Source organism: Myotis brandtii, unplaced genomic scaffold (assembly GCF_000412655.1).
Source record: "Myotis brandtii unplaced genomic scaffold, ASM41265v1 scaffold1031, whole genome shotgun sequence".
Taxonomy (NCBI): Eukaryota; Metazoa; Chordata; class Mammalia; order Chiroptera; family Vespertilionidae; genus Myotis; species Myotis brandtii.
Genome location: NW_005353465.1, coordinates 127701 through 143050, shown reverse-complemented (window position 1 = coordinate 143050; position 15350 = coordinate 127701). Strand labels below are relative to the sequence as shown.

Below are 15350 nucleotides of genomic sequence, written 5' to 3'. Positions count from 1 at the left end.
ACCCTTTTATTTAATGATGTTTACTTTGAATTTATATTAGTTCACACAAACACTCCATCCATGCTTTTGTTCTGGCCCTCCGGTCCAGTTTAAGAACCCATTGTGGCCCTCAAGTCAAAAAGTTTGCCCACCCCTGGTCTAATTCATAGGTTGACACCCAGCCACTGAGTCACGCCAGCCCGGTGTCATTTTAGTTTTTTAATGTCAAAAGAAACCGTAACATTTAATGTGTCTTATGTCAGCAATTGGTCTGTTAGCTCTGTGTATGGTGGCCCCATTCGGAATAGAAAGAGTATATTATTTTTGTAGTGGGACTCAGAGGAAGGGATTGAGTCTTTAGCCAGCTGGAGTAATCTTTTTCTTCCTCACTTAACAGAAAGACTTGGTCAGAGCAAGATTAAGAATATGTTCAGGAGCTGATAGAAAACCAGTTTGCCTTTTAAAAAATATATATATGGAATGCTTCATGAATTTGCATGTCATCCTTGTGCAGGGGCCATGCTAATCTTTCAATTTTAGCTTATGTGCTGCCAAAGTGAGCACCAGTTTGTCTTTTGACTGTAGCTCTTATGTTTTTCGCCTCACTATTATCCTTATTTTGGCATTGTTGGATTTTGGGAATCTTATTTGTTGTTAACATCATGATTTCTAAAATGGAAAAGATGTAGGAAACTCAGTGCATACATTTTAGAGGGAATAAGGTACCCATGATAGGAAAAGCTTCAAAGGAACCTAAAACAACAAAATATAATTGTCTGGTTGACAATGAATTTCTGTGGTCTAACAGCTCAGACATAGTAGTAGTGAAATCTTTAGAATATTTGGAGAGATTTTAAACATCATAGCTAAACAGGTAATAAAGTCTGAGTCCTTACTAATGCTGCTGAAAGGATCATTCATTAGATTAATAGACATAACATTTTAGGACAGGGGTGGGCAAACTTTTTGACTCGAGGGCCACAATGGGTTCTTAAACTGGACCGGAGGGCCGGAACAAAAGCATGGATGGAGTGTTTGTGTGAACTAATATAAATTCAAAGTAAACATCATTACATAAAAGGGTACGGTCTTTTTTTTTTTTAGTTTTATTCATTTCAAACGGGCCGTATCCGGCCCGCGGGCCGTAGTTTGCCCACGGCTGTTTTAGGACCACTGAGATGATAAAAGTAGAAAAGAGATAAAAGAATTGAAAATTGTGATTGATGTTGGCAGCTTTGTATGTGCCATATATCCAAGGATATGAGAAAGAGAGGTTTATTTATACACCTAAATAGAATAGGTCCTAAGAAATTGATAACAAAAATAGGATCCAGGCTGGAAAGAGGTACACTGAGAATCTCCAGTACTCAGTCATGTTCTTCACTTAGAAGTATACAGTTTATCCTCTTCCCAAATTATTTTCCCTCTCTTTTTCCCCCTACAGACATTCCATACACCAAGCCTGGGTGATGAGGAATTTGAAATCCCACCTATCTCCTTGGATTCTGATCCGTCACTGGCTGTCTCAGATGTGGTTGGCCACTTTGATGACCTGGCAGACCCATCCTCCTCTCAGGATGGCAGCTTTTCAGCCCAATATGGGGTCCAGACATTGGACATGCCTGTGGGCATGACCCATGGCTTGATGGAGCAGGGCGGGGGGCTCCTGAGTGGGGGCTTGACCATGGTAAGGGGCAAGATATGTTCAGGCTTATCTAAGCTCATGGGCATGGTGTTAGGAAAGATAAAAGTGATTCTGTTCCCTACTGCACTTGAATATTACATGTTTCTCATTTTTGTGGGTAAAGGCTCATTGATAAAGACTTAAAGTCCATTGAATGAATGAAATGTATCATCTTAGTCAATTTTACTTGAAAAATGGTTTAAAATTATAAAATGTCCAGTTACCTGAGGATTAACTCTGAATTGAAGATGATTTATTGTGATTTGCAGGTCTCCCCCCCTTTTAATATAGTCTTCACATCCTAGAATTGAAATGTGAGTGTGATAGTTGGCACATTGATTTATTCAAAAACAGTCTGAACAAAATGTATTAACTGTGGGTTAGTGTTATAAATCAGTATATTGGGCTTCCAGCACATCTCATTAGTAGCACATCTCCACACATTTTATTTGATGTGAAACATCTTGACTTCGGCCTTATTACTCACATTGCCTGTGTATTGCAACTTTAAACCCCATTATTTTAGCAGGGTACAGAGAAGAAGCTTTTCTTTACTCCTTGTGTCATTACTACCTCCAGATTACCAAATAATTTATTTACTCTTTAATTTGTCCAAAATTAAGACCTCTGGTTATTTTTAGTTGTTTTAGAATAGGCTTTGGAGTACAAAGAAGTGACTTTACTAATTCATATACTTTATTTAAAAGCTTAATGTTTTATATGTAGACAGATTATTTTATGTTTAGAGTCTAAACAATGATACAATGTAGATGAGTAGGGTGTTTATAAACTGTCCTGGACTTGGTGGGGGGAAGAGTGGTGTTCTTTATATTTAGTGTTAATTAGTCCTTCTGCTTCTCTCAGGACTTGGACCATTCTATAGGAACTCAGTATAGCGCCAACCCACCTGTTACAATTGATGTACCAATGACAGACATGACGTCTGGCTTGATGGGGCATAACCAGTTGACCACCATTGATCAGTCAGAACTGAGTTCTCAACTTGGTTTGAGCTTAGGGGGTGGTACCATTCTGCCACCTGCCCAGTCACCTGAGGATCGTCTTTCAACCACCCCTTCACCTACTAATTCACTTCATGAGGATGGTGTTGAGGATTTCCGGAGGGTGAGGCATTCCCTGCCAAAAATCAAATCTGCCATGATATTCTGGGATAAAACTCTTGGCATACAGAGCTACTTAGTATCTTTGCACCTGTTCTGCCATCTCCTCTGCTCTTTTCTGGGTATGGGGTCCTGCCTCTCAATTTATAGTTTGTAACGTTCCTCCCAACCTTCATTCTTATTGGTCCTCACATACTTTACTAATATCTTAATCCTATTGCCTCTATTCTTAGTATTTCTGAAAATTTCTCCATGTAGCTAGTTTCCCCATATAAAAGTCCTTTTCTTGCAGTTCTCCAGATATACTTCCCTTCTTCCTTCTTGTAATTCTCTCTTTTCTCCCCTGCAGCAACTTCCCAGCCAGAAGACAGTTGTTGTGGAAGCAGGAAAAAAGCAGAAGACCCCAAAGAAGAGAAAAAAGAAAGATCCTAATGAACCTCAGAAACCAGTTTCAGCATATGCCTTATTCTTTCGTGATACACAGGCTGCCATCAAGGGACAGAATCCCAATGCTACTTTTGGAGAAGTTTCAAAAATTGTGGCCTCCATGTGGGACAGTCTTGGAGAGGAGCAAAAACAGGTGAGCAAATAATCAGGATTTGTTTTGCTAATAGAAGTGGGCATGGGTTGTTGTTAACTTTAAAAGTGTAGTTATTCTGGCAAGATACTTTTTTTTTTTTTTAGTTTTATTCTTTTTCTTTTTTGAATATATATTTATTAATTTCAGAGAGGAAGGGAGAGGGATAAATAGAAACATCGATGATGGGAGAGAATCATTGATTGGCTGCCTCCTGCACACCCCCCCCCTCCCCCCATACTGGGGATCGATCCTGCAGCCTGGGCATGGGTCTTTGACTGTACTCAAACCTGGAACCTTTCAGTCCGCAGGCTGACGCTCTATCCACTGAGCCAAACCAGTCAGGATTGGCAAGATTCTTGTTGATTGGCTGGCTTTCATATGCTTGGTCACTGGAAAGTCTGACATGAAGGCTGTCTTGATTACTAGCTTTTAAAAGTATATTCACTAAAAGGAATTGTCAGTATTCATTTTAAAATATATATATATCTTGATTTTGGAGAGAGGGAGAGAGAGAGAAACATCAATGATGGGAAAGAATCATTGATTGGCTAACTCCTGCACGCCCACACTGGGGAGCAAGCCCACAATCTAGGCATATGCCCTGAATGGGAATCGAAACATGACCTCCTGGTTCATAGGTCGACGCTCAACCACTGAGCAACACTGGCCAAGCTGGAGTTGTCAGTATTCAGATTGAGATTGTCATGCAGTGATGAATAATAGGATAATCAGTCTTTTCTAGGTGTTTGGGCACTTAAACAGTTTTTATTTCCTGCAGGTATATAAGAGGAAAACTGAGGCTGCCAAGAAAGAGTATCTGAAAGCTCTGGCTGCTTATAAAGACAATCAAGAGTGTCAGGTAAGTGGGTTATGGCAGATGGATATTTAAACCAATAAAAGATTTTTTCAAGCTGTTTATTAGTTATAATACCACCAAAAACCTGTGCAACCTCTTAACTAGTAGTTAAAGCTTAGAAATATATACAGCATGGTTTCCTGTTGTTCCCATCATAAATCCTACCAACCAGTCTTTGTGAGTTTATTTTCATTGTTTACTTTAGACAGGGTAGCACCCACAGCTGGTTTTTTCCTTTTTTTTTCCCTTGTCAATCTATCATTGTCTTTTGGGAGGTGATTAAAGTGAATATGTCCCAGGGAATACAGAAAATTTCTGAATGACTTTTTTTCTTTTTGGTCTTCTTTTAGGCCACTGTGGAAACAGTGGAGCTGGATCCAGTGCCACCATCACAGACTCCTTCTCCACCTCCTGTTGCTACTGTTGACCCAGCATCTCCAGCACCAGCCTCAACAGAGCCCCCTGCTCTGTCTCCTTCCATTGTTGTTAACTCCACTCTTTCATCCTATGTGGCCAATCAGGCATCTTCTGGGGCTGGGGGTCAGCCTAATATCACCAAGTTGATTATTACCAAACAGATGTTGCCCTCATCTATTACCATGTCTCAAGGAGGGATGGTTACTGTTATCCCAGCCACAGTGGTGACCTCCCGGGGGATCCAACTAGGCCAGACCAGCACAGCTACTATACAGCCCAGTCAACAAGCCCAGATTGTTACTCGGTCAGTGTTGCAGGCAGCAGCAGCAGCTGCTGCTTCTATGCAACTGCCTCCACCCCGACTACAACCTCCTCCATTGCAACAGATGCCTCAGCCCCCCACTCAGCAAGTGACCATTCTGCAGCAGCCTCCCCCACTCCAGGCCATGCAACAGCCTCCACCTCAGAAAGCTCGAATCAATTTACAGCAACAGCCACCTCCTCTGCAGATCAAGATTGTGCCTGGACCCACTCTGAAAATGCAGACCACCTTAGTCCCACCAGCTGTGGAAAGTAGTCCTGAGCGGCCTATGAACACCAGCCCTGAGGCCCATACAGTGGAGGAGACCTCTACTGATACAATCTGTGAGATGATCACAGATGTAGTTCCTGAGGTGAGCCAGTTTTCAAGTCTTTCCTTTGATGATCAGTTTCCTCTGATGATCCAATAAAAGTAGGGGTTGCCATTAGCACTTAATGCTTGGCAACCAGGAGTATGAAACATCCTGTAAAGGACAGTTCCCACCCATGATACTCTGTAGTGTTCTTGGTGAAAAGCATTAAGAGGGCCTCCTTTCCCAGACTACTCCTTAACTAAGAAAAATACTGTGGTTTGACTAGAGAGGATACAACCCAAGCCCAGAGTTATTTTTTGGAGGTATCTACCCAAGGATCCTAAACTTTGGAGGTTTAAGTGCTTCCATTTCTCCTATATCTGGACTGCTTGGCTTGATGTTTTCAGTGGGGAAATAGTGGATATAGCTAGAAAAATTCAATTGGTTCATATCAATGAGTCCAAAGTGACATAAACAGATGTCCATTACCCTAGGTTTAACTTACACATGACCAGTGGTTATTTTTAAGTATGGGTCTGTTTGAGACTAGCTCCACAATTGATGAAGCAGTTATTTTAAAGAAAAATAATCCCTCTATCAGGAGGAAACTATGAATCTCCAAGTTCTTTCACTTTTTCTAATGGCACATTTTGTCTTCTCTTAAATCTCGTCAATTGGTTCATATCAATGAGTCCAAAGTGACATAAAATCTCAAAATCTTAGTTGAGGTGACCCAACCACTTTTCACATTCTGCTTTTGATTTTATATTTCCAGAGGAATATTATTCAAGTGTGGAATAAAGTCAGTGATGGGCAAGATTAAAATTAAAGAGTACAGTGACCCACCGTGCACACATAAAACTAGTAGCTGACCCCCCACATACATGGATTCCTGACCTGGATCAAAAATAATGACCCTTTAACTGTGCAGGTAAATCTGCATACACTTGAGTGGACCCTCGCAGTTCAAACCTGAGTTGTTAAAGGGTCAGTATACCAGCATATGGCCAGCATTCTCCTAATGGGAAGAAACTTCTTGTCAGTCTGCTTGGCGAAGTTCTAAAACTGGATAAAAAGCGGGAAACCAAGAACTCACCTTCTTTTAAAATGTTACCCCATATGTGAGGGATGTTAACTCCTGTTTGCTCCATTGGGTCCCAAAGTTAATTTGACTAGTGTCTGGCAAGATAGGTAGCAAATCTAATCCATCTTTGGTGCTCTCTTCCTCTCACAGGTTGAGTCTCCTTCTCAAATGGATGTTGAATTGGTGAGTGGGTCTCCAGTGACAATCTCACCCCAGCCTCGCTGTGTGAGATCTGGTTGTGAGAACCCTCCCGTTGCGAGTAAGGACTGGGACAATGAATACTGCAGCAATGAATGTGTGGTGAAGCACTGCAGGTGAGTTATAGTTTCTCTTACAATTCAGGGGTTGCTAAAATTAACTGTTGGAAAACATGGTAACCCTGAGCATGTCAGTATTACCTTAGAGTATACCTTACCTTAGGTAAAGTAAGTTGGTATATACATGTATATGTCTGATTGTAAGACTACTAGAAAAGTTCCCCTGCTTATAAAGAGCTTATAATTGCTACACAAAGATAATTAGCAGTCACGCTTCTCAGGTACCACATTTACCTTTAGGTGCTCTTTAAATGTATGATGACACATTAGCAGTTTAGTGACTGAATATTAGCTTTGCTTATCTCCTTAGTGCAAATCAGAACACTTAGGGAATTAGAATTTGAGGAGGAATGGATAAGTGATAAATAGCATAAGGTGCTAAGTATGGCAAGAGTTGGAGGAGTTCTGAAGATTTTGTCTATCTCCCCAAATTTTCTTGGGATTTATCTACATTCATGAAACAAGGCATTGGTATTTTCTATGTCAAATCCTCTTCAGTAAACTAGGATTGCCTATACTGCTGACTTTTAGGCCCGTTGCCCTAATATTTCTACTGAGTGATACCATTTCACTTTGATGCTATAGGTCAGTGATGGCGAACCTTTTGAGCTCGGCATGTCAGCATTTTAAAAAACCCTAACTTAACTCTGGTGCCCTGTCACATATAGAAATGTTTTGATATTTGCAACCATAGTAAAACAAAGACTTATATTTTTGATATTTATTTTAGATATTTAAATGCCATTTAACAAAGGAAAATCAACCAAAAAAATGAGTTCGCGTGTCACCCCTGACACGCATGTCATAGGTTCGCCATCACTGATATAGGTAGTGAACTGAGAACCTATTTAAGACAGAGTTAAGAAAGAATACATCTAAGCTATAATTCTGTTTATGTGTATCTTTTTTTCTCTTAGGGATGTCTTCTTGGCCTGGTTAGCCTCTAGAAATTCGAACACAGTGGTGTTTGTAAAATAGTCCTTCCTGTTCTCCAAGCCAGTGAAGATTTATCGCCAGGAACATGTCCAAGACCCTGCTTTGAAAACTCAAACCGGGCTACTGATAGTACCTGAACTGAGCCCACGATGGTCCCGTCATGCTTCTCCCCTTTCCTCTCTTCAGCAAGGGGCCAGGCTATGGAGCAGGGTCATTGAGTTTGCTGTAATCTGGGTTTGCTCTTTACTTTCAAGTACAAGCAGAGATGCCAGTGATAATAGCAGAGGAAAGGGTGAAGGGGATATGGACAAGCAGAACATAGGGGTGGTGGGAAGGGGGGTGGTTTGAAGAAACTTGTTAGTATAATTGTCATAGGACTTGCCTAAAAGAGTAAAATTATGAGTACATATCAGCTTTGAGCCTACCACTGTGTGCACCATTTTAAAAGGAATTAAAGGTTGAATTAAAGGATTCCTTTTAAACAGAGAGCTAGTAATATCACATCTATACATTGCTTTGAGAACAAAGGTTTTTCAATACAGTAGGCACACTGGGCTATAGGGAAAATAACATCATTTAGGATTTTCTTATTTATTCTTCTTTACAAATATTATTTTTGTAGTCATTGTCTTTCCTTACCTCAGCTATCACAGTTTCTGAGTGTGAAAGGCAGAATTCTACATGTTTAACAAGAGGTTTCACCGAAGTCTACAGTTGTATTCAGTTGTGTTTGATAAGCTATCTTTTAAAAAATATGCCAGAAGTGGTTTCACTTACATAATTTATATAAGCCTATTCTCTGCACACCCTAAGCATTTAAATTTAAAATGCACTTATTTCACTTTTCTTGAAAATTTAAGTGAAAGAATAGACTACCAAGCCACATAGTTGTAACAGAATCAGCAAATATTTAGAGCATATAGCCCTAATGATAACCTTAAGGGAAACTCAAATCTTACCTTGAGAAATGCTGTCCCAGAGAGCCCCTTCTTTATTATCCTGTTCATGTAGTACTAATTACTAATCACTTCCATCCTATACTGTATAATCAACATTTTAATGTTTTCCATGCATTCATTTAGTTTGAACCCTTACCACAACCCAATGAAGTAGGTAATATTTCCAGTTTACATGATCAGGAATCATACTGAGGGATGAGTTACATGAGTTCACACACTGTTAAGTGGCAAAGCCAAAATTTGACCTCAAAATCCCTACTGAGATACAAACTTTTATTTAAATAAGAAAGAGTTATGGTACAAATATTACTCTTTAGATGCAGCCTGCAGAGCCATATCTATGGATGCTTAGTTCTGTGAGGAAGTGCTTCTATAGATTTTTAGGTTTAGAGATGATACCATCTGGATACCTTTGCTTGAACCGGGCAACCACATCTGGATCTAGTAGGTGGATCCCATCCAGCTGGTTTCCAAGGGTGATCCTGAAGCAAGGGGAAAGATGGGGCAAACCAAAATTCCTGGAATTAAAAGGCTTAATATTGTTAAAATACTAATACCTTTTATTAAGACTGCCTATCATCTCATCAAATACTCTTTTTAAAAGACCTTAATAGAATAGTATGTGGTAGCATGACTGGTTAGGAATGGGCAGAATCTGGTGGTAAAATAGGCAGGATCTGTGTTACTTAAGGGTTAATAACTGATGGCTAACCAGGCCTACTTTTCAAAGCTGTTGCTGCCAGTGAGTATTCCTTGGATAAGTAAAATGCTAGCAGCATCTCTTATTTACTTTTTAAAAATTTATTTTTTTAATTGAATTTACTTAAAACCTGTATGGTTTTGTGAACCAATGTCACCCAAATAAATTCAATTTTAAAAAATTAATTAGCGTGTCTTTTAAAGCTCTACTAACAGAATGAAAGATATTAAAATTCTTGATAGATTAGATTCTTAGTAACCACCAGGGGACAGATTCAAAACATCCATAGAGCCCTGACCGGTTTGGCTCAGTGGATAGAGCATCGGCCTCCAGACTGAAGGGTCCCAGGCTCGATTCCAGTCAAGGGCATGTACCTTGGTTGCGGGCACATCACCAGTGAGGGGTGTGCAGGAGGCAGCTGATCGATGTTTCTCTCTCATTGATGTTTCTAACTATCCCTCTCCCTTCCTCTCTGTAAAAAATCAATAAAATATATATATTTTTAAAAATCCATAGACTAACTGAGGAATATCATTAGGTTGTAAAAGTGGAATCTAGAGAACAGTGGTTTGAATCCTAAAACCTGTGGGATTTCCAATGAATGTTGCAGAATCCTGTAAAACAGTCTAAAATAAAATATAAGCTTAGTTGCCTTATGAATCCTCTGAAGCCCATTTACAGAATACTGGAATATGATGTGAAGCGCTACTAACTAATGTCCTTGACTATAAATACTTTTGCCCATGGGGGATAACATGTTCTTTGGTCACCTTACCAGTTGGGTTGCACATTGTGAGGTCGTCCAAATAATTCAATCTTGCGAGTGCCAGGGGATAGTCTCTCAATCATGCCATATATTTCATCTGGTTTATGACTGGTAGAACGAACCTAGGAAATAAAGGGTCTAGCTACTTTTAAGTTACCCAAGATTGCAATTCTAGCCCTTTCCATTTATGTTTTAAGATCCAAATGAGAGAACTTGGGACAAGAATACCCTTGACCTCAATAACTAATATCAATTAAAATGTGAAAACTTTGGATGCCTGGGAAGCACATACCTCAGCTACGATCACATCACAATCCAGACCCTGGTTGAAGCCTTGGGGATTTCCTTTGACACCAACCTGCTCACCACAGAGAACAGATTACCTTATGAAACCCTACATTTGAACTTTTTCTCAATAAGAAGTCACATAATTCCTCTTTTTTGCTCCACCTAATGAATTGAACCCCACTGCTGCTCACCAAGCAGTGTTCCTTTCCATGGTTCAACCAGTGACCTGTACGGCCTGTCCGAATGATGCGTTGCAGCTGATTTGTCTTCACCCAGATAATTTCATCTACCCGTTCATAACTGTGGGGCATAAGAAAGAACTAGAGCTTTAATCAGGCTTTCACAGTTTAGGAGTATACCATCTACTCTACAGAGGTAAGGAATCACAGGAATACTCGGGGAGAAATAAACAGGTATCTCAACTAGAGCAATTCTGTATTTCCCCCAAAAGAAAGCAACACTTACCCCCAGAGGTTCAGACATTCTCTGCCCAACTCCATGGCCCTAGAAAGAAAAAAGGGTTAAACAGCTACTTCCAAGCCTGTTTTTTCTTTCGCTTCAAGATATAAGTGTTGTTTACAGTAGATATTCAGTGAACATTTACATGCAAGACACCATTAAGGCAACAGGATGATTTAAGAATGTAAAAACAAAACATAGTATCCATTCTCAGTGGCCTTACCTTTCACAAGGAACAAATGTAAAGTTAAATAGGACTTAAGGTTTAATTTGTTATAAATAAGCATTAGGTCTCAGTAGGAAAAAAGGCTGACTCAATCTTAATAGCACAGCTAGGAAAACCCAGGATTTTATCCCCACCCAGTACTCACTCTGTACTATTCCTGCCCATAACTACACATCTTGGAACTGCATTACCTGCCTGTGACCCAGAGGAAGAGAAAGCCATCATCCTGCAGTACTGGTATGTTGAGCCTGCGCATCTCATCATCTGTCAGGGTCCCATAGGGCAGCTCCATGTGAATATCCCAGGGTGGGTCAGCCATCACAACTGCAAACTTGCCCAAGATACTGACGTCCAGGTAGCGGATATCACAACAGATCCACTGCATGAGGTGGTATTTGGTCATCTTCCCTTCCTCCACTCTGAGATTCATGGCCCCAGTCCCTCTTTTCCATCTATTTTCCTACTCCCTTTTAAGCATATCTATCCCACTCCATTCCCAATCAGCAAAACAAATTGCTAATTATGCCCTGCTTTCCTACATGTATGGCTGCCCTATTCAGATTAAGTCCATAAATTGAGGTAAGTTTCTTAGCCAACAGGTACCTGAGGTGGGAAGAGTCGATCTACATTGGAATCACCTCCAACACTCTGTGTGAGAGCAAGCTCCTGGCTTGGTGTATGATCTTTGCTCCCAGGAGCCTCAGAATCCATGCAAGCATCAATTTCATAGTGAACATATTTGCAGGTATCCATGTGGAAACATGTATTAAGGAAAGAGCAGTCACCTAATGACTCATCAGTGTGTTTATTGATGATTCTCCTGGGGAAATAAAAATAAAATCAGAATCAAGATAGTGTTCCACGGTCAGAGCCAACAGTTCAAGTAACAAATTGTTTCACAATTTCCTATCTACCAATTTTCTCTATTGTTAGAGCTTCCTTCAAGAGTTTTCAGAGAAGGGGGAGGCAGGGGACATGAAAATCTGTAATTCACACTAATGAAGAGTTTTAATTCCTCTCTGAGCAAAGACATAACTTGCTTATCTTATGACAGGAAGGAAGAAAGGGCTTGCTGGTTAGAGCAGTATAACACTGACCAAAGAGCCCAGAATCCTGTTTCTCCTAAGATAATCTTCCTTCCAAAGAACTTTAACTTGCACTGGGGCTCAGAGATAGAAGTGCCTTGCTATTGCAAGAAAGGAGCATTAAAAAAACACATACTTGGCCCTGGCCAGTTTGGCTCAGTGGATAGAATATCGGCCTGCAGACCAACAAGTCCTGGGTTCAATTCCAGTCAAGAGCACATACCTCGGTTGGGTTGCAGGCTCCTCCCCGGCCTGGACCCTGGGCAGGGCACGTGCAGGAGGCAACCAATCGGTGTTTCTCTCACATTGATATTTCTCCCTGTCTTTCCCTCTCTTTTCCACTTTCTCTAACGATCAATGGAAAAATATCATTGGGTGAAGATTAAAAAAACAACAAAACAAACCCCACACACTTGCATTTATTTGGGAGTTCAGCCTGTATTCCTCCCACAGAACACTACTTCTAAAAGTATACTTTCAGCCCAGCTGGTGTGGCTCAGAGGTTGAGCATGACCCAGAAACCAAGAGGTCACCAGTTCAATTCCCAGTCAGGGCACATGCCTGGGTTGCAGACTTGATCCCCAGCAGGAAGCGTGCAGGAGGCAGCCAATAGATGATGTTTTTCTCTCATCAATATTTTTATCTCTCTATCCCTCTCCCTCTCTAAAAATAAATAAAACATATAATTTTTTAAAAGTATACTTTCAGAATCTGGAGGTCTTTGACAAACTATTGAAACCTTTTTCTTTTTCAAATATAATTTTATTGATTTCAGAGATAAAGAGGGAGAGAGAGATAGACATCAATGATGTCTCTCAACATCAATGAGAGAATCATTGATCAGCTGCCTCCTGCACGCCCCCTACTGGGGATTGAGCATGCAATCCTAGACATGTGCCCTGACGGTGATCTCCTGGTTCAAAGGTCGACGATATTCAACCACTGAGCCATGCTGGCCAGGACATAGGAAAACCATTTAATAACAGGATTAAATACATAATCCCAATGATTGGAAGCAACGTGCTGAAAAGGAATGACTATTTCTAGGAGACCCATCCCACCTCTCTCCCTCTCAAGAGACCTGAAGTGCAGCTTGCGACAGGGCCGATCAGCATCACTGGCTTTCATGCACTCCTCCTTGGTTCCATAATCACAGAACTCTTGCACTTGGGCCCGACCTCGTGACCGAAACTTTTCGACAATGGATTGTTCCTTGGCTGTTGTAGTATTTAATAGCTCTAGAATCTCCTGACTGACCTATGACAGAAGAAGCTTTGGACTTAACAGGGTTTGTAGGTAAAATCAGCCTTAAACCACCTGTGTAAATTCTACTTGATAATACCTGTAATGCCCACCAAAACCACTTACGTTAGGGATTAAACCAAGGCACAATGAACTCTACTATCAATTTAACTTGTCAAATTCACACACCTAGAAGTAGCAAATGGAGAGAACTCATGTGGTTCCATTACTTATACCAAGAACCACTATACAGTAAAGTCTTCAACATCGTTGATAGGTTTTGTAACTTTAAGTGAAAAAATGTGTAACTAATTTTACCATAGGCTAATTGATATAAACAAAGTTCCTGAGGCATCTCATCAACGTTATGATGAAATAACACTGAACAAAATGACTTTGAGAACTTGTACTGAAAATTCACATTGTTTCATCAATTTCTATAATTATTGGTCCAGTATTCATTTCCATTCATCTCCCCCTATTCCTACATTTGGATTCAACTTCTCTTTTTAAAAAAAAAATTTATTTGTTGATATTTAGAAAGTGAGGAAGGGAGAGAGAAACATCAATTTGTTGTTTCACTTATTTGTGCATTCTTTGGTTGATTCTTGTATGTGCCCTGACTAGGGATTGAATCCACAACCTTGGTGTATTAGGACACTGCTCTAACCAACTGAGCTACCCAGCCAGAACTGGATTCCCCTGCCCTGGATCTTATGATTCTTCCAAACAGATCCAATAACAAAGATTCTCTAAATCCGAGTTTCTAACATTGACATTATTAACATTTAGGGCTGGATAATTCTTTGTTGTATGGGGGTTGTCCTACTATGACTGTAGGATGTTTAGCAGTATCCCTTGCCTCTACCCTCTAGATGCCTGAGCACTCCCTTGTATTGAGACAACCAAAAATGTCTCCAGACATTGCCAAATGTCCTCTGTAAGGAGGGAGGAAGGCAAAATCATCCCCTGTTGAGAACCACTGTTCTAAACCTTCAATTCTAAGAATTGCTCCTTGTGCCAGGGGTAAATTCCTCTCAACCAAAGTTATAATTCCAAGTATATGTATGAAAACATTTCCATCTGCCCCTACCTTCTTGCTCTGTTGTTCCTTAGTAGACTGTTGGTTCAGAAGGCTTTCTATCTCCAGATCAACATCTGAGGCAGCATGTTTCCTTGATTTCTTGGTTGGCTCCTTGGCTGTTTCTGATGCTGAAGAAGCCAGACCAGAGGCCAAAGAGCTAGCAAAGGCAGCTACTGTGGTCGAGTCCTGTTCTGCACGCCGCTTCTGACCTGTGATAGTCCCTGTTACCTCCCCAGAGCCCTTTTCTGCAACAGCGACCATCATGGCAGAGAGCTTGGAATGATCAGCATAGGTCACAAGAGTAGGATTTGCATCATCTTGTAGGAGACCTCGCTTTACCTCAATCAACTCCTGAGCTGCAAACTTCTGTAGGAGGCTTTCCACCCCTTCTTGAGTAGCAGGGGCATCTGGCTAGGGAAGGAAGAGAAAGCAGTAAGACACTGACCATGAACTAAAGAAAAGAAGTGGTAGACCCCAACCCTGTCTTATCAGGTCATTACCGTGGAGATGGCAAGACAGATGGACACAGCATCAGTAGGCAATGTTAGGGATAGATCAGAGAGATGGTGTAGCAACTTCTTCTCCAATTCAGGGTCTGTAGCTAATTCAGGAACTGAAGCTGTGCTAGACTTGGAGCCACCAGAAGTGGGTACAGTAGGCACTGGGCTGTCACTGCGGAAGGTTGGAGATAGTGCTGCCTCTGGATTCCGTAGATCTAGGAATGAAGAGAATATAAACTGAAAAAGGGTGCCCTGGCTGGTTTGGCTCAGTAGATAGAGCATCAGCCTGTAGACTGAAGGGTCCCAGGTTCGAGTCTGGTCAAGGGCACATGCCCAGGTTTCCGGCTCCATCCCCAGTGTGGGGCATGCAGAAGGCAGCCGATCAACGATTCTCTCTCATTGATGTTTCTATCTCTCCCTCTCCCTTCCTCTCTGAAATCAATATATATATAT

The 15350-nt window shown here is 40.9% G+C and overlaps 2 protein-coding genes across 2 annotated transcripts in view; one reads left to right on the top strand and one right to left on the bottom strand.

Annotated features, from left to right (window-relative positions):
• The window catches only part of TOX4 (TOX high mobility group box family member 4), a 17962-nt gene extending 9886 nt beyond the window's left edge, over window positions 1-8076 (top strand). Inside the window, exons 3-9 of the mRNA XM_005856527.2 lie at window positions 1424-1666; window positions 2528-2788; window positions 3134-3364; window positions 4143-4223; window positions 4571-5311; window positions 6486-6649; window positions 7570-8076. Coding sequence (XP_005856589.1) covers window positions 1424-1666; window positions 2528-2788; window positions 3134-3364; window positions 4143-4223; window positions 4571-5311; window positions 6486-6649; window positions 7570-7630 — 1782 coding nt within the window. The 3' untranslated portion in view covers window positions 7631-8076. The remainder of the gene's footprint in view (window positions 1-1423; window positions 1667-2527; window positions 2789-3133; window positions 3365-4142; window positions 4224-4570; window positions 5312-6485; window positions 6650-7569) is intronic.
• A 691-nt stretch (window positions 8077-8767) lies between these two features.
• Window positions 8768-15350, bottom strand: part of METTL3 (methyltransferase like 3) — a 14405-nt gene continuing 7822 nt past the window's right edge. Inside the window, exons 2-11 of the mRNA XM_005856528.2 lie at window positions 14898-15112; window positions 14407-14808; window positions 13153-13328; window positions 11590-11806; window positions 11178-11365; window positions 10767-10805; window positions 10493-10601; window positions 10306-10371; window positions 10023-10135; window positions 8768-9029 (exon numbers count right to left, since the gene is read on the bottom strand). Of these exons, the coding sequence (XP_005856590.1) occupies window positions 8918-9029; window positions 10023-10135; window positions 10306-10371; window positions 10493-10601; window positions 10767-10805; window positions 11178-11365; window positions 11590-11806; window positions 13153-13328; window positions 14407-14808; window positions 14898-15112 (1637 nt within the window). The 3' untranslated portion in view covers window positions 8768-8917. The remainder of the gene's footprint in view (window positions 9030-10022; window positions 10136-10305; window positions 10372-10492; window positions 10602-10766; window positions 10806-11177; window positions 11366-11589; window positions 11807-13152; window positions 13329-14406; window positions 14809-14897; window positions 15113-15350) is intronic.